Source organism: Merops nubicus, unplaced genomic scaffold, assembly GCF_000691845.1.
Source record: "Merops nubicus isolate BGI_N331 unplaced genomic scaffold, ASM69184v1 scaffold17069, whole genome shotgun sequence".
Classification (NCBI taxonomy): domain Eukaryota; kingdom Metazoa; phylum Chordata; class Aves; order Coraciiformes; family Meropidae; genus Merops; species Merops nubicus.
Window position 1 is genome coordinate 1 of NW_008633219.1, and position 18607 is coordinate 18607.

Below are 18607 nucleotides of genomic sequence, written 5' to 3' on the forward strand. Positions count from 1 at the left end.
AATGATTCTATGATTCTATGATTTAAAGCATAAAGGAATGGTTTTCCCTTCCACAGGCCTCGAGATCGGTAACAGAGCCATGGCCAAGTCTCTGTTCCCCTGCTCCTATCTCATCGTCCAGATTTAACTATAGTTTAAGCTCATTTTCAGCAGGGGAGGCAAAGGCAGCTCACTTCGTCCAGTGTCACCAAGAGCCACATCCTCCCTCCTGAGTGCCCCTTCTCTGCCACACTCACTCCTGACAGCTGGAGAAAAAAGGTCAGACATTCCCTCCAGTCCTCCATCTGCTGGAAACTTGTAATTAAGTGCGGTGAAAGGAGGGGGGAAAAAAAAAAAAGTGGGAGAAAAAGCCAAAACCTCTCCTTTCTGCTTCTGTCTGGAAGGACCAAGGCAGCATTTGGTGCCAGCGGAGGCTTCAAATGCTCTGGGGCAATATCCAGCTACTCTGAAGAGTCCTCCCAGACTGCTGATGTGCTCAGGTCCTGGGAAGCACAGCAGCACAAAAGCTGTGGCTGTTCATAGTTACACACTAGAGCCTGCTGGGAAAGTCCAGGCTGCTCTCTGCTGAACACCCCACCCCAAACTGAAATATTTTAGAACCAAACCAACTCCACTCACTTGTTGCTCAGGATTGTTTCCCTATTTCTGCAGCGCTCCATCTGCACAACCTGACACAAAAGCAGATGGGAGAAGGTAGCTTAAGAGAAGTTGTTTCTCCATACTCTGCTATGTTTCAGGGCTTCTCCAAGCCCACCTTTCAGCTTGTGGGAAGTGAGCATGAAGTCCTGCACCACAGAGAGTTATTTACCTACAGCCACCCCACAAACACCCAATGGAGTGAGCAAACTCCACCATCCCCAGAGACACTGCAGGGTTTTTTTTGAGCAAAATACAAGCCTACCTTATCTTAGTGCACTCTTCAAGCCTTCAAAAGGGAACGCCTCTTTCACTGGCTGCATAGCAATATTTATTTCATGTTAATGTATTAGAAGAAAAGTTATACTTTCTTCACTCTTGTACATGGAGAGGGACGGCAAGTTAGCGTGGGTGGGCAGGGATAGTGGAAAAGCAAAGGCAGCAAAAAAAAAAGCAGTATTTTCCAAGCTCAGATTCAGTATTTCTTAGGAAACGTGGGAGGGGAGATTGAAAAGGAGGTGGAAGAAGGAGGCAACTTCACTATATGGCAATATTTCCATGAAAATGTGAAAATTTAATAGATCCTTACTCATATTCCCCTCCACCATGCTATAGAAAGCATTAATTAAAGCCAGTTATTCCCAAGCATATATGTCTTGCAGGTGAAGTCTGCTCTGTTTTTTTTTTTTAGCAAAATAGATAGACCTCTGTTTATCAGGAAAGATTCTGTTTCTCTGATACCACCAACACTCCACCAAGGCAACTCAGAGATCTTAGGGTCACACGCAGTACAGAATCACGTACATCTGACAAATGCAATACAGCACACTGGGCTGTACCTTACAGTCACATTTCCCTCCCAGGACTAATCACAAGATGAGCAAAATGTGAGGCAAAGGGAATTTTCCTGACCCAAAATACTGAACACAAGACCTGCTAAGTGCACAAGGTTAAAGCTTGCAGACAAACCCAGCAAGACACCAGAGTAAGTACAAGTCACAACTCACTTGCCGTTAATGACTCCATCAGGATTAAGCATGGGAACAATCTTGAAGATGAAACATTTCCTCAGGAGATCAGCAATGGGATCGCTGCTCACAAGGAACTCCAGGGTCCCCTTCATGACCCAGCTGGCATTGCTCTCACCAGGGTGAACACGAGCCATAAGAAACACATAAGGACGATTGCCTGGAAAACAAAGCAAAAAAAATCCTAGACAAGACTTCTTATTGCATAACAACTCTGAAAATAGGTTTTATTCCTTTCGGAGATCACAACCTGAGACGTATCACAGTAAAAATACATCCCTAAATAATCCTGACATTTCCTGACAGTGCTGTTTGCCAGTTGATCCCAGGTTTTGTCATTGGAAACAGCAGGGACTAGTTTAATCCTTACCCTTTTTCTTGTCTGTTCTATGATACTTTACAGCTATTTACATGCACCATTAGAGAGCATTTTGCATGTGCAGATTACTGCCTCTCAAAATAGCACCAGCATATTGTTTGGCAACTCTTGAAAGCTTGATCTTATCAAACTTCACTTAGGCTTAGAAGGCACCTAGAAATAATTTAATTTTTTAAGGTCCTGCTCAACTTTCAGTATGTGACCGTGAACAGTTAAGAACTTTCCAAATCTCTGAGCAGATCTGTCCACCCATAAGGGCTCCAAGGATGTGCAAGCTGTCTGCTCTCTAGCAGTAACATGTGTTGTAGGGTCAGAATCATAACTAATGAAGCTAAAAGTATATATTAATATCCCTTTTTTTTTTAATTATATCAACCAGATAAGCTGCAGAAGTAGAGTACTTAAAAATAGCTATCATTTCATATCCATCCAACAAGAGGTAGAAATAAAGTGCATAGCTAAAACAGGCTGTTGCTTTTGGTGGAAAGTTTTCAGTTTTATATCATATAAATGCACACTCCAATTGGTAAAACTGATTTTCAGAATGCAGCTAGAAGGGTTCAGCTGTTTCTAGCAATACATTTGGCATGGGAGACAAGCTGTGGGAATTTGGGGTAGAGGAGAGGGTTTGGGGGGTTTCTTTTTAAAAAGAAATAATCAAAGTCTTACTAAACAGTTCATTAATAAGCTCTGTTGAACCTGTTTCAAAGTCAACTTTCAATCTAACAGACAAAGTTTCCCTGTTATCAGATATATTATTTGCTGTTCCTGTGAAAAAGCACCCACATTTGGTCTAGTTATAAGTCTCCAAAAACTCTCAGTATACATATGCTTAGAAAAGACCAAGATTGACAGCAGATTCTTTGAAGATCCCATCTGTGCTGAGCATACTCTAAGGACGGGCCAAGGAAATAGGAGGAGGCAGAGGGAGACAACTACCAGGGCACAGAAAATAAAGACAAAGGACAAAGCAGTTATCTGTCTTAAAATGATCCTTTTGTGAGCATTCACAATCTCAGGCTATTATGACACCTCAACCTGACAGATTTACTTCAGTGACACCATTAACTGTCAGGGCATCACGGTGATGCCAGGAGAGGTTTGTCCTGCTCCACCAGGCAACATCAGAGCTCAGGCTCTGTTCCACTGAGTGAATGGAGGGACCCCAGCTGAGAGGACTGGAAGTGGTAACTGGAAAGAAAACAAAACTAAAGGCATCGTCTGAGTGCCCTTATGATCAAAAGCTGACTAAGCAAGTTATACACCTTAGCTCCTAAAGCTGTCTTTCTGTTTCCAAATGCTTTACAAACCATTAATCAATTAAGGTGAAACAGAGAGGTGGAACATCATGATGAAAAACAGTCAAGGAATATGGAGTCATTTTTCACCTTAGCTATATATTCCACACGGTTCTGCTCAATATGTACATTACAATACAATTTAGTTACATCTTTCAGGGCTGCACTCAGATTTGGACACAATCCCCCCTCTGCATTTCCATGCTTTCCTCTTAAGCAGTTGGTGGGCACTAGAAAAGTGAACTGTATTCTCAGCTCAGAGCTCATGCAGAGCAGTCATATATTCTGGTCCAGTAAAGCAACTGCAACTCTGTTTCTCAATAGTCATATATTACTCTTTTATCATTCTTACACCTCACCTTACTGTGAGGTTAGTGTATTTTGATCCATGTGTCTACACAAGTGTCTAAAGCATTTACAGAGTGTAAAAGCTTCCTTTGGCTCCTACAGAACTACTAGCCATGCTGATTTTTTTCCCCCCTCAAAATCAGAGTACACATTTTCTATTCTGTTCCAGCTAGTTGTGCATTAGAGTCTACCTTAGTAATGCTTTAAAATAACAGCAAGCAAAAACTAGCTTTCACAAAGACATCAGCTGCATTTTGTCATTTCCAAACATTTTCTTCTCTCTCCCATCACCATGATTTAGTGCTGTTTTGCAGGCTCGTTGCTGAGCTAAACTTACGGGACTGTGCTGCTGTAGCTGACAATGAGGCTCTTGAGGACTCCTAATGGACAACAGCTGTAAACAGCACAAAGCAAAAGAGACCCAGTTCTCTTTTGCAATAGATGAATACAGCTCTAAGCACCCTTATCTCTTTTGTATACTGGGAGAGAGCACATCATCTTGACTGAGAGGTTCTTTCTTCAAGATAAGAAAAAGAAACCTTAAGCAAGATCTTTTTAATCCCAAAAACCCAGGAAAGTTTGCCATAATTCTGCTCATTGCAAGTAGCATGGGTCTGACAGAGACCTGAGCTCCGTTCTTCCTCTCAAGTCTGGTTGAAGTCAGGCTTGTCTTAGATTCAACATGAAAAAAGCTTCTGGAGTTTCCATATGTTAAAACCCAGGAAAGGGGGTGTGGGAGAAGAGACCAGACAGAGATCATCTGTATGGTTTCACTGTGGACAGCAATGGACCTACATAGCCTGTAGGTCCAGCAAAGGAAACGTCCCTATTGCAGCTGAAGCTCCCTTTGTAAGCTCCCCTCCTGACAAGCCCATCCACAGCTCTGACATCACATCCACAGGAGAGCCATAACAAAGGTACGTACCAGCAAGGAACCCACAGAGCTTGGTAGCTGCCCATTCCCTTCAGGGAAGCCATCACAGCCAAATCCCATAGCCAAGCACTGTGCTCCCCAAGACTGCACCCAGCATGAAGACTAATGAAGCAGCAAACAGAGCAAAGAGTTGATGACAGGGCCATAAAACTTGCTACCCTTGAAACACCTAGGAAACAAAGATTTGACTCTGGCCAGCAGGAGTTACTCAGTTCTATGCTTTACAGCATATCCAGTTCCTTACCTGCCTTGAAATTATTGTGCTAACTATGATAAATGTTAGAGCTCATGCAAGCAGTGACAGCAGCACTGGCCAGCCACACTCAGCACTCCAAACGGTAGGCACCACTCAGGATTTCTGCACTCAATTCAGCTGCTCCACTTCATTCCTGACTTCCAACATCCCCGTGACTGCAGTCCTGATCAGACCACTTCAGGGCTACCCAGTATAGCTTGCTGGTTCACACTGGTGGCCAGCTGCCCTTCTCTCTGTGCTATTTAAGAGCTTTTTTTGTACTTACCCCTGTGCCTCACTAATCTAACTTCAGGACACAGGTTTTGTCACATCTCATATATATATGAAATATAGATACAGATATATATCTCATATATATACACACATATATATATCACATATATATCTTTGTAGGCCCCAAACTGACTTTAAATCTTCAAAATCCTCAGGCCAACACTTTGGCAGATCCTCCCCAAATTCTGGGGAAGCTGCCAGAAACCTCAGGTTAACCGTTTATCTCTGCAAAGCCCATGTGACACAAACTTCTCTGGGAATGTAAATAATAAAAAGAGAAAGCCAAAAGGAGCCTCTTCATGCTACATAAAGCCTTATCCAACATATCACATCTCATTACACTGTGTTACATTTCAACATGCCCAGAATATAACATGGCACCAACAATACCCGAGGTGAGAGACGAAAGCATCACTGATTCCTCCTCAAAACTTAGAGCAAATCCCCTCTGAGTAATAATTCTACTAATGTATCACTTCCTTCCCGTCTCCCCTTCTCTTCACTCAGTTTGACTGTGGATATATGCATAAAAATAAGAGCTTTGTTCTTCCAGTACTGATAACTTGCTGCTTAATCTCCTGCCTGTTATTAAGACTCCTTTTCTAGTCATGTCATCACCCAGGATCACTAAGAGGTGACTGATATCACTAATCGTGACATCAGCTGGGGGAAGAGCAGCCTAAAAGCAATGAACAAAAACTCCACTAACACAGCAGTGTCCCTCATCAAGAGGAGCACTGAAGGGAAATGAAATGCAGTTCCAGGCTCTGTGACCTGGGTTGGTGTTCTAAATTATTTCAAGCTGAGATTTGAGCCATGCCATTTGTAAAGGGACAGGGCATTGAAACAACACAGGGTTAGGATTTTATAAGGAGTCAAGGGGAATTATTTACACAGCATGTGAGAAAGTCAACCTAGATCCAGGTCTTGACTGGAATTTTTCTGGCTGTGCTTCTACATACCTCTCTAACCCAAGCCCAGGGCCATTGAGACATTATTTTTTTCCCCTTATACATCATGACTTCATCATGAGCATTACACAAATCAAATGGTCAAGTTTACCCCAGGACATAGTAGACACACCAATAAATCTAAACTCTGTCTTCCAGCTTAATTAGGTGTGGCCACTACAAGGTATTCTGTGAGTCAAATGATGGGTAAACAAGGGCATGACCACAGAGCTCTCCCATGCCTGTCACAGCTGCATGCTGTCCTGGACACATCTGAGATGCCCAAGGCTGCATAGTTTCACAAAGCCAGAGAAGAGACAGGATATGGTGTGATGTACAACGAATATATTAAAATGTGTTTGTAAAAAGCATCAAATACTGAGATCACAGAAAGGATGAGACTGATCTAAGGCAGAATCTGTGTCAGATGCTTTACTCCCCTCCTAAACTTTTCCACTAGTTGTCAGTCTTTCAGTTGTGTTAAGAAAGGATAATTCTTTCCTCATCTCCCCCAACTCCAACACCGTTGTCTCCTTGCTGACTCTGTTTTTAGCTAAATGCTCCCAAAGCAGACACATCTTAAGACAGAGGTAAAATACACAGCCTGGCAGGATCAGCTGTTGTTTTCCAGAATTATCAATGAGCTATTCCTTTCTTAAAGAGGTCTATACCATATGTACTATGACTGTTACCTATGGCAAAGAACTGAACACAACAAATCATCTCGGCTGCCTGTTCTCTACCTTCACAGCTCGATGGGGGAGTTTCAGGCTCCAAGTTGCTTAGCAACCTCCTTTTGTGTGTGTATTTTATGAATTCATTCACCCCTGAATCAGAGATGATCAGGTTGCTGAATATGGGTACAGCCTGCCCAGCTTTTGTGCAGCTTGACATCCTACTACCTCTGCTTTTTAAATTCCAGGAAATTGATAAGCAAGTTGTCAGTTCCATTTTGGAGCAGATTCCAAAATCCCAAGCTCTGAAGGCAACAGGAACCATTACCCCTACTTAGCATGTCCTTCTGGATTACTGAAGCCAAAGGAAACCCACGTGAACTAACTCCTGCTCAGATCAAAGTGTACCTCCTGCAGGGGACTGAGGAACAACTGGATCTTATTTTTGGAAACTGCACCCATCGAAAACCTTTGCAGATTGTTCCCATTTGTAACTTAAATCCCAGCCTTAAGTGCGTGCCACTGAGTTAGTCTAATTGAAATTTCCAGCCACCATTTCTGGATATGCCAACTCAATATTCACTGGCATATCTCATCTCACTCTGCACTCCCTGTCAGCTGCCCAGGTAGCACCAAGCTTCAGAATTAAACCATGCAGCTGTTACAGTGCATGATATTTTGACACTGTTTGAGCTTCTTCCTACATACAGATCAGAAATATTTATGAAAAGTTTGTCTTTCCCTGCTCCATTAACAACAGTACTACAACTTCAAGATTGTATTAATATAATTATTGAGGTTTCTTTTGAAAGTGATTGGCTTCCAAATCCCCCCTGTATTAACCTTAGGTCCTACTGGTTCTTAGCTTCAGTGTATGCACCCTTTGAAAGGGTGAGAAGCAAACACTAGGATCAGCTAGCTCCCAGAGTCCTCCCAACAGATTTTCTAGCTAGCTGATGTATGTAGGGAGCTCCAGATTATCTGTCAAAGGCAGGCAAGGATCCATCATTCCCTGCTTCTATAAAACACATTACAGCCTTAATTTGTTCTATGGCAGCAGGCAATTTCAGATAAGTATTTTGTACTGCCATGACCTGATCATAAGTGCACATGTTTTTCAGCCAGCAAGGGAAAACAGATTTGCTTGCAAAGACAAAACATCTGATACTGGCAAGTAAAAATAGTATTTTAAAATTCAGTACATACATGACTCTCTTACCTTTTGATCTTTACATATGAAAATAACACTGACTCAAGAGAAGAACCAGTCAGTGAATGCTCAGAAGACTCATCAAAACAGCCTGTACAGTGTTCTCATTCAGTGTGGTTAGAGTAGTGGCAGCATTGGCCTAAACCATCCCATGCCTAAAAGAAGGTGCAAGCAAGAGAAAAATGCAGCAGAAACATACAGGATAACTGCTGTACAAGCAGAGTACAGAGATCCATAGAGCTATGAAACCCATGAGCTGTTTTCTGAGAGAAGGATTTCATCTGAAATGAAATCAGGCAAGAGGAGCAGACTGAAAAAGCTTCAATTGTCATAAAAATATCTCCCTGGGTAATCCACAGTGATGGAAAAAGGAAACTCTGATAATTTATGTGACAGTTTAATGGGATTTTGGTGACACATGATACTTTAGAAAGAATTTGCCCAAATAGGACAGACAGGACTTTAATAAGGCTTCAGCTCCAAAACAGCAATATTTTCACCCCTTACTTTTACATTTCATTCTGTATACCCACTACTCACTCACTCCATCTATCTCATTTGCAAGGCACATTTCAACATGGTGTGAGCAACCACTCTGCACTTTCTAGCTACATCCCTAGCCAGAGAGTATCTCATCCCTGAAGGGATCAAGCTGGCTTTGCACCTAGAGGGCAGAACATCGCTGAGCTGTGAATTCTGAGGCAGGAGCTGCCCTCCAGCCACACCTCCAGCTCCAAGCATTAATAGTTTCTCTGCAGAGATGAAGGACAGCAGATGGACAGTCTGCAGCAGGAGTCACTTGCAGGGGGGCTGCCCCCAGGGCACACTCCAGGAGTAAATGTCTTTCACACTGTAAGTAAAGCTTCAACCCCTGCCTCCTACAACTGTCTTTACCCCAGTGCAACACCCCACGCCCTTCACTGCCAAAGCTCTGAGAACTTACACAGCAGCAAGAGGAATTGCTTAGGGTACTAAACCAGGGTGAAGCCAGGGTTAATGGGATAAAACTTTACCACGGAACATTTAGGCTGAATATCAGCGAGTTATCCTGAAGAGTGTCCCCTGTGGAGAGGTAGAAGTCAACATTAAAACCACATTGCCCAGAGCACAAGGCGCCATTCTGTACACAGCAATCTTGCAGTAGCTGAGGACAGAAATAACCCAACAGGGCATTTGTTTTCTTGACTAATTTCGACAGATCCAGTTCTGAAGCCCTTATTTTTTTTCTTGAAAGTCTCCCGAGGTTCTAGGCAGAAGACAAATAGTAAAGAGCTGTGTGAAGATCTCAATGTTTTGTCCATTTTATCTGTGACTACAGCAGCCTAAGATCAGCTTAGGATCTGCACTGAGGTCTGCTACCCCTAAAACAGGCATGGAAAAATGGAGCACCTGTCAGTGTTTCTTTCACCATTGGGAATAATAGCCAAATTTAACAGGAAAATAAATTACCTGTTGTGTAGTCCTCCAGGCTACTCTGCTTTCCAAGAGAGAAATTCTATACTAAAGAGCTTTTTGCCCATAAACTCTCTATACAGAACAGAAAATTAAAACCTACTTAATACCATCTACAACACAAAACAATGCTTATTCTTAAATATGCACTGTCCCTTTAAGAGGCACAGATCCTCCTCTGACTTGAGGAATTCCTCAGGGAATGACTTGTAAGAAATAAAATATATTAAAAGGAAGAGCAGTCGGAACCTCTCATTATCAAAGGAATAAAATACCATTTTTTGTTCAGATAAAAAGCATCACAGATTGGTTCTGATGGGAAAAATTAAATTCTTGGTCTTTGCTTGATTTGATATTTATCACTCCATTGCTCCAGAAATATTCTGTCAGGGGATGTTTCTTAAAAATACCACCCTGAATTTCTTCTGCAGTAAGCAAGCTGTGAAAGTTTTAACTTGTGTGTGTTGTTACATATGAAAAACACAGAAAAAGGAAAGAAAAGAAGTGAAATGTTAGATGTCTTTTGTAGACTTACTATGTCAACAATTTCACAGTAGGACCTGCTGTGGGTTCACCTTTTTTTGTGACATCATTAAATTGACTTTTATATCATTGCTGTCCAAGTCTTCCCCAAGCTTTTTAACTGCATTGAATGACTCTTGTCTTGATGACAAGTTCTTAGACAAACTCCCCCAACAACTGAGCAAAAGAAGGTAAATAAGGGAGCAACATAAAAGATCTTTCAATCAGATCATCATGACAACAAAACTGATGTTGGCCCAATGATCTTTTATCATGACACAAGCAACCCCATTTTTCATCTTCTAGACTACATGACATGTTGTGAAACAAACACAAAGCAGAGTTTGACTAAATTGGAAGTATTCAGTACCAGAATGATGCAAAAATGTCTTTAAACTAGACGACTAATCCTACTGTTCACCTCTAAATGGTACAGCTTCCTGCCTGCTTTAGCTTTGACAGGAAGCCTACCTCTATGTATAAAGTTTTAGCTTCATAAAGACTGAAATGGGAGGCACTAGGACTTCATGTCTAGAACATAAAAAAATGGAACCTCATTTTTTTTTTCTGCCCAAAATATTTAGGAGAACTCTTACCAGTAGCAGATCTAGTCTTAGTGAACAGTTCAACTCTCTATTCACCCACTGTCCCCCAGCACCCTAGAAATAACAGTGTTTAATATCTTGTGTTCAAACTTCAAATCACAAGTTCCCATTAGTTGTTTAGGCACATAAATTGTGTATTGAGATATAGGTTTTCCAAGAAAGATAATGGACATGAACATTGGAGTTCATGCCATATTCCTTTCAAGCAGTTCTGCTATTGAAATGTCTTAAGGATGAAGAAAGAATCAGGATCTTATAATAAGGTCAGAATCCCAGAATACTTCACAGAAAACCAGGTGGAACAAAATTTGCCACTGCATAGAATAGATCACATGCAGAAATATCAAACAGTATGCACTAAGCAGTCACTGTCTAAGGTCAGTAAGAAGTTCTTCCCTTCAGATGTTAGCAAAACCATTTCTGATGAATGATGTCTTCTTGTATCAATGGATGAGTAGCAGTCTGAGGAAAGCTGTTTCTTCTCAAGAATAAGATAGTGGGAAGGGTTGGAAAGGGAAAATTGTTCTTTTTTCCCCCATAAGTTTCTATAAAGCACAGAAAAAGGTACTCATAAGTAAGAAGTCAGGTTGCAGAACAGTCTCAGCAGTCCCAGAAGCAATACAAGTGGAATGAGATGTCACTCCTCATCATCCCATGTAACACTGCAAAAGTGGGAGTTTTCACACTAGAAGTTTTTGTTCTTTATTTCATAGTTTCCTAAGTAATAGTCAATTTATTTTAAAAAAATTCTCCAGAAAGTTTTTAGGCAGATGATTTAACAGCATAAGTGACAGCTACTAGTCAGTTTGAATTTCTCACGTGTAGTACAGGATCTAGCTTCACGAAGCTGATACCATGACATTTCCTTGATCCCAGTGCCATCCTGCATCTTCATCCCAACATTTCTCCAGCAGAATTCTCAACATTTCCAGTTGAGGCTGCTGCAGAATCCTTCCACTGTAGCTCAGCCACTTTTTACAGCCTGTACAATCCACAGCATGAGCTCCTCTACTTACTTGACATAAGAAGCACTCATATCAAAACCATTATGTTTCAGAGCATTCACTACCACTTAATCTTCTGCTCTGTAAACTATCAGAATGCTTTTAAAAGAAACACTTATTTAAATAAAAGAAAATCCCTGTAAATCATGGCCATGACAGGCTAATGGCTAGTATTGCAAAGATGATTTATCTTCCTGCTAAATCTAACAAAGCTTCTTAGGCTAATACCTTGTTTTCAAAATACGAAGAGACTTCTAACTGATGTTTTCTAATTGCAGAAACATGCAGGTAATGAGAAACAGCTTACATCAAAAAAATAACCTTCACCTGTCATCTAACATCCATATCAACTCTCAAAATCAAAATCTCCTTAAATTATTTTTGTTTTCTGTATCTAGTGTGTGCTTCCTTCATGGATGAAGAAACTAACTATTTAGTCTCTCTGTCTCTTTGTAATCCAAATTCATTTTAACGTTTCCATGCATTAGCTGCACACTTTAATTTGATTTTATTTGATTTCTGCCTATTAAATTTTATTTGAGGCAGGTTAGATGGCCTCATGGGGTGCATTTTACCAGCACTACCCTTTGTGCAAACAGCAATTATTTTATCTGGGCTAAGCCTAATTTCAAGTTACATCTTGACAGGCCAAATAAGGTCATAGTATCTGCATCACAACTCATATCCCAACTGGTGGGGAAGACCTTTGACAAACTAGAAGGTGGGTTCTGGCAGTGTTCCAATTAAAATGGTATGATACAGGGTATGAAATTCAGCAGAAACCCATCACTTAAGAGCAAGAGTGTTGTTTCAAGTCTATCTACAGACATTCTGTATAGCTTCTAGGCCCATCACCTATTCAGCACAGAAACTATAAGCATGCCACTATATTTTTATTGCTCATTCACAGTTAGCAAGTGCTAAACACAGAGAAAATAAGGATAGTGGGGGCACCACAGCTACTGAGACTCCAGAGTCCTTCATCTGCCTCTTGCTTATTCTTTCGCCTCTGGCTAGTTGCTCTTTGAGAAGAGCAATTCCTGTGTGTTGAGTTGTGCCTCCTGGTGACCCTCTAGCTATTGTTTCTGTGCCCTTTCAAAAGGTTTGACAAAACTGTCACAGAAGGAGTTTGGCATCTGGAAGCTGTGGCAGACACGATATGACCGGATTCATAAAACATAACTAAACAGCTTGGGCTGCCAGAGGCCAGGATTTACAGGACTGCCTTTCAAGAACAGTCTTCAATGTCTGCTCTACTAAATGCTCTTTGCTACCCTGCCACAGTCCAAATTCCCAAGCTGTATCAGAGTGACCTGCAACACTAAGACTCAACAAACCATCCGAGACACTAATCTTGTTAGAGTCTCCCCTGTTCACTGCTGGTCAGGAAGTGGAAGGAGTGACCTCAGCTCTGGTTGCACTTTTTACACCAGGCTACAGGGGTGGGGAGTACTACAAAAAGAAAAAAAAAAAAAAAGAGAAGATAACATCATTTTTCAGAAATTCCTCCAGCAGAGTAAGTACAAAGGAAAAAATCAAGTCAAAGAAATTTTCTGCTGCGACACCCACTACAAGCTCATTTTTACCATAAAAGCCTCCCTGCATTTGTATTTCCAGCAGGTGCAGCTTGACCCACTAGGAATTTAAGGACTTCCTGCCCTCCTATCCATCTGCCTCTTTTCTTCATCTCTACTTCAATCACTAGTTACAGTCTTCTGATAGGTGCTCACCATGGGACCTAAACATCCCTTGGGAGGGTTGTCAAAGTCAGTGATGCCAACAATAATAAATTCCATGTCACTCATATTCTCTTGAAACATGTAATCTTCAGTCTATGAAGTGTTTCAAGTATGTTCCATGGTAAGAAAGAGATTTACAAAAAAAAAATAAAAAAATAGTCAAGTAAGCTAGCCAAGAATAACATGCAAATCAGTCACAGAGCTAGAAGCTCAATATCTGTTTCCCAAGCCCCAGACATGAAGTATCATGTGCCATCCACATTCACCCAGGAAGTAAATCTCTACATAATCCATTACCTCAAAGTACTTCCTCCTCTTCTCATTAACCACAAAAATGAATTGAATCCTGCACTTGAACATCATCAGTAGAGCCCCTTCTCAGTTATGCTGATTGTCCTGGGCAGTGATGCTACAACACAGACACCATTTTCATGCTGGAGCCCACCCACCCTTCCTTAAATTAGCAGAAACACATGCATTTGCAGAGTGTTATGATATCCCTGCATCCATCACCATCATACTTTCAGACTTGGGGGCAAAATGAAAGATGATACAGAAGTAGTAAAGGAAGAACAAGTAAAGACAATGCTTTAGCAGATCACTTTAGTTTTCTTGAAACAAAAAAACCAGACTTCTAGGACATTTGGGAAACTCAAAAGAAAACTCCATAATACCTTTCAATATTTTCCCTGAGTGATCCAGAGGTCCTTCCTTATCTGTGGGTCAAGACATAACTCCACCCCTATTCTGAGTTCTTCATTCACTCATCACCTCTGCCACTGTCATTTTTTCATAAAAAATCGAGCCTGTTTTATTTAACCTCAGCTATTTCAAAGACACAGAAGCAGCACCCAGGCTAAGCCACAAAATCTTCAAAACAGTTTGTTAAACAAATTCAATGAAGAAAGAAGAGAAAAAGCTTGTAAAAGAATTACAAAGTGGCAAGGAAAATTACTTTCCCCACCCCCCCCAGCTAAGTAGCACGACAATTGCAATTGATAGAGCAAATTAAATTCTAAATGCGTTGGTGATAGATATCATTTTCTGAGTGCTACTGAAAAAAATTGCCTTCTATGGAAAGCAGTTAAGATCTGGAACAAGTCCTGTTGGTTCTGGGGCCTGATTCGATTATGCAAAGTTCATTAACACAAAGTTAAGACAGAGCAGGGAGAAGAGGCATGAAACATCTCTAAGATGTCACATGCCTTAGGAAAAACTGTCCTGACAAAACTACCTCAGCAATTCATTAGGAGGCTTGTTTGCAGATATAACAGGTAGCTGGTGACTTCAAAATGAAACTTTGCCCCCATCTTTCTAGCCAGAAGACAGACAGATACACTGACTAGTACTGTTCCTTCTGCTACCTAATTCTGTGAAATCACCTATCAAAATAAAGTAGGGGGAAATCTGAAGGAAAAAAAAAAAATTACCTAGAATGAGAGACTCAATGCACCTATTTTTCTGTCAGCTAGAAACTGACGTCTAACAGCCACATAATAAATGCCCTGAAATCATACAGCCGTCCAAGTTTAGCTCTCTGTGAACACTGGTGCACTTCGCAGTGTCTGCCGTGTCACTCATCAGCTAGTTGATCTTATCAGCACATTTGGAGTCTGAACATAGCAGCTGTCTCTGCTTGTTTATTAGCAATTTCTATTTCTGCTTTCAGAACAGGTGGGGAGCTCAGAGGGCTAACAAGTTTCTCTTTGATGTAGAGATGGACAAATCCTCTTGTTAACGGAACAGCATTTTAAAAATCATTATAGGGTATTTTTAGGCCTATTTCATTTTAGTATTGATGGATAATTGAGGCCCATTAATCACAAATACTTCTTTCTAGAATCTCTCAGCTTTAAGCAACAAGAAGCATCAGCCTCTGGTGTCTGCAGACTTCTAGTTTCAGTATGTTGCTCTACTTATTTTTCTGGTATAAGATTGGCTACATCAGTCACATAGCAATGCATCCTGTTCTCCCATTAGAGGAATTAACTCACTTAAACAGGTCAGGCAGAACTCTGCATAGACCCTCCCAGCAAAATCAGCTTACAGGTGGGAATTGGAAATAGCAGGTGTTCAGGATTACAGCTACAAAACCAGGAGAAAAACAATTGCACACAGCATATAGCAAAAATGCCTCCTCAGTAATGCTCTCAGGTAGATTAATATTGGGATCAGCACAGAGAAATTCTGCTGGCTACATTTCACATGAGCACAGACCCCCTCGCATGGATGTGGGCAGAGTAGCTGAACAAACTATTTGCTTCCAGCTCTGGCAAACGAGCAGTAAAGCTGTTCCATGCAATCCAAACAACTCTGATCATTTGTAATACATGACTAGCTAGGTCAGCCTTTATCATACAAAAATATGTAGCTTGGAACATTAAATTCAGAAATTGGATCGATGTTTTCCAGAAAGCTTTAAACGCCTTGAGGTATCAGGTGAATGACTTTTCTATTTTAAAGTGAGCTGCAATAGACAGTCATGCCAAACCAGTCAGTCAAGGTTTAAATGCACCAAGAAGCTTACTAATTTAGAAGGATAAAGGTGAAAACAATATGAAAGTTATAATACCACCCACACTAACAGTCTGGTAGTTCTGGGTGCTGGGGAAGGTTTTGCCTGGGCATAGCAGGAGCCTGTTGTTAGAGTGAGAAACACAAATTCACAGGATCATGAAAAAACACCTAGGAGTAGCAGGCTTTCCTGGTAGCAGGATGCACTTTGGTTTCTGTCACAGCCTAGCACATCTTTAACACAATCTGTGCAAGACTTGACCATCCTCCCTTAAACTGGCCCTAAGTGGAGTTCCCAAACTAAAAACAATGGCTTGCTAGAAGAGTGGCCACTTTTGCTCACTCTGCCCAATCTTGCTAGCCAGTACAAGTCAAAACATAGTTTATTCCCACAAGATTGTCAGGCATCAGAAAACAAAGTGCATCTACTGCAGTCTACATAGCAGCACAGCATTTCTGTTCCAGAGAGGAAAAATATTGAACCAGAGACAAAAACTGTCCTCTATGACAGCAAGTGTAATTGTTGGGTCTGCCAGCAGCTGGTACACAGGCTGCACTCTGTGAGCTCTCCAGCTACAGGCTGCTCTTTCACAATGCCAACCTGCCAGATGTCCTGCTCCTTACTCCCTGACCACAGTTTGCCTGGCAGATATCAGTGAGGAGATACAGACAACAACTGGTCACTGAGACAACCCAGCAGCTCATCCCCTCTTCTTAAAGGAGTACTTCTTAATTGCCTTACAGAGAACAGATAGGGCAGAAAAAGAGAGGAAAAACAAAAGAAAATTTTTTAAATCACTCATAAGCAGCACTTCTGTTACAAAACCTCAAGTTCTTACCTCACAGCAACTTTCTAACCCAGGCATCACAGACACCTTCTTACTGGTGTTTTATTCAAGACATTAAGGTGTTCCACAGCCTGCCACACCACCCACAACTTCAGCTCTACCAACCAGAAGGTGCTGCCTTAATACAGGTGTTGAGGGGCAAACCCAACTCCTTTCAGACCAACCCAATTTATACCCTGCATCAGCAGCTGCTCCAGACCTTGGCACTTGTGAAAAACAATAACCTGTGCCATAAGACACATCACCAGTTAGGGAATATTGCAACCAGCTGAAAGAAACCCCTTTCCTGACCTCTGCTTTTACCTTCAGGCACAAGCATTCTCTCTTCAACCCTTAGTAAACATATTGCTCCTAGTGATACTCAGACTCCACAGTCAATCTGACCCTAAAATTATGTCCTCCCTCAAAGAGCCCATCTCTGTCACATTAAGAACAGATTTACCTCAATTCAAATGCTTCTCTGGTTAATTTATACAGTACCACATTGACCTTTTAACATATGTCCCAGAAGACCGTGTGTGACTGGAATTTATGACCAGGCATAGGAAATGTGGAGCTCACTGAAATACAGGGTTGGATTAGGGGATCTTTTATGCTGTGATTTGAAGTTGATAACAGAAACCTTGTAGCAGTTCAATGTTTGCTCACCATTTGAGCGAGTAAAAGCTGCATGAGGGCTCTGCCAGGCTGTATTTCAATACCTTTATCAGATACATAGGTTATTGGCCACGGGAAGCACAGCATCTGCAGATTTTTCCCAAATTGTTTCTATCTAAGGGGGATAAATGCATTTTTCCCCCCCTCTTCTGTTAAAACAAGAATCTGGGCAACCTATCACTCCTATGGAAGCTTGTAAGCTCCACTGCTATGAGGCCAAGACACTGGAGTGGTAAGATAGGGATGTTCCAAGCAGCTAGCTACAAATTTCCAATGTTATATGAGAAATATGTATGACCAGGCTGTTTTCAGTTTCATTCATAATTTTCAATGTCTTCTAACAAAAATATAAGTAGTTCCACACTTCTCTGAGGAGGCACTTCTGAGGCACTTGACAAACCAATTACAAATTAAAATAATTATGACAAAGATATGTGCTGGTTAAGATTTTCAAGATGTTTAATTCATTTGCATATCAGAAAAGGCTCTGATAAGTCTGGAAGATTGGAGCACAGCCAGTGCTAAGCACTACTGATGTTCTAGCTCAAATCTATACCAGCCAAGGAGGCATTGCTAACTTTTGCTCCAGAAAATGCTGCTGTTAATCAGAATATTTCTTCTCTGGAAAGGACATGCAAAGGTTACAAGTCTCTCGGGACAAAGACGGGGCTTATAATTCAAAGAAGGAAAGGTAGTTCCTGTTCAAGTGCTGAAGAAACAGTAGAAAATTCTGGAGCACTAACCCCCAAAAAGGGGCAGGCTTAGGAAAAGTCAAAATTTCAGAAAGTAAGCTTTTTTTTTTAAGAAAGCATAAAACTACAGATGAGCAGCCAGCACAGTACAGATGATCCTTCTTCAGACGGCTGCTCTGCTGGCACACTTCATGAGGCAAAGGGTGGGAGAGAAGGAGATTAACCTTTACTTTCTCCCTTTGCAAAAGCCACTGTGCTTGCCTGTGTTTCAAGGCCTGTTTTTAGCATCCTTCTTCAATGCTTTCCATGTGTTGCTTACTTCCTTGGCTACTTGGATTAAACATATTAATATACATCTAGCTAAATTGCTGAAGGCTGACCACAGTGTCAAAGCTGTGCTGCCTGAGACACTTCTACTAAACACTGAGACTCAAGGAGCAGTTGAAGGAGCATTTTACATCATGAAAAATACTGGCCTTTGTCTGTAGAGAGCCTCTCTCTCACAGGTTTCATGTTCCATTCAACCAGTTTCCACCTTAAGGGCAGTACACTGGATACTCAAACACAAAGTTTGGCAGGCAATGATCT

General features: G+C 41.3%; 1 protein-coding gene across 1 annotated transcript in view; it reads right to left on the reverse strand.

Annotated features, from left to right (window-relative positions):
- Positions 1-1643: 1643 nt before the first annotated feature.
- The window catches only part of LOC103780504 (cytosolic carboxypeptidase 4-like), a gene marked incomplete at both ends in the record, with an annotated part of 42883 nt that continues 25919 nt past the window's right edge, over positions 1644-18607 (reverse strand). Inside the window, one exon of the mRNA XM_008948191.1 lies at positions 1644-1824. Within this exon, the coding sequence (XP_008946439.1) occupies positions 1644-1824 (181 nt within the window). The remainder of the gene's footprint in view (positions 1825-18607) is intronic.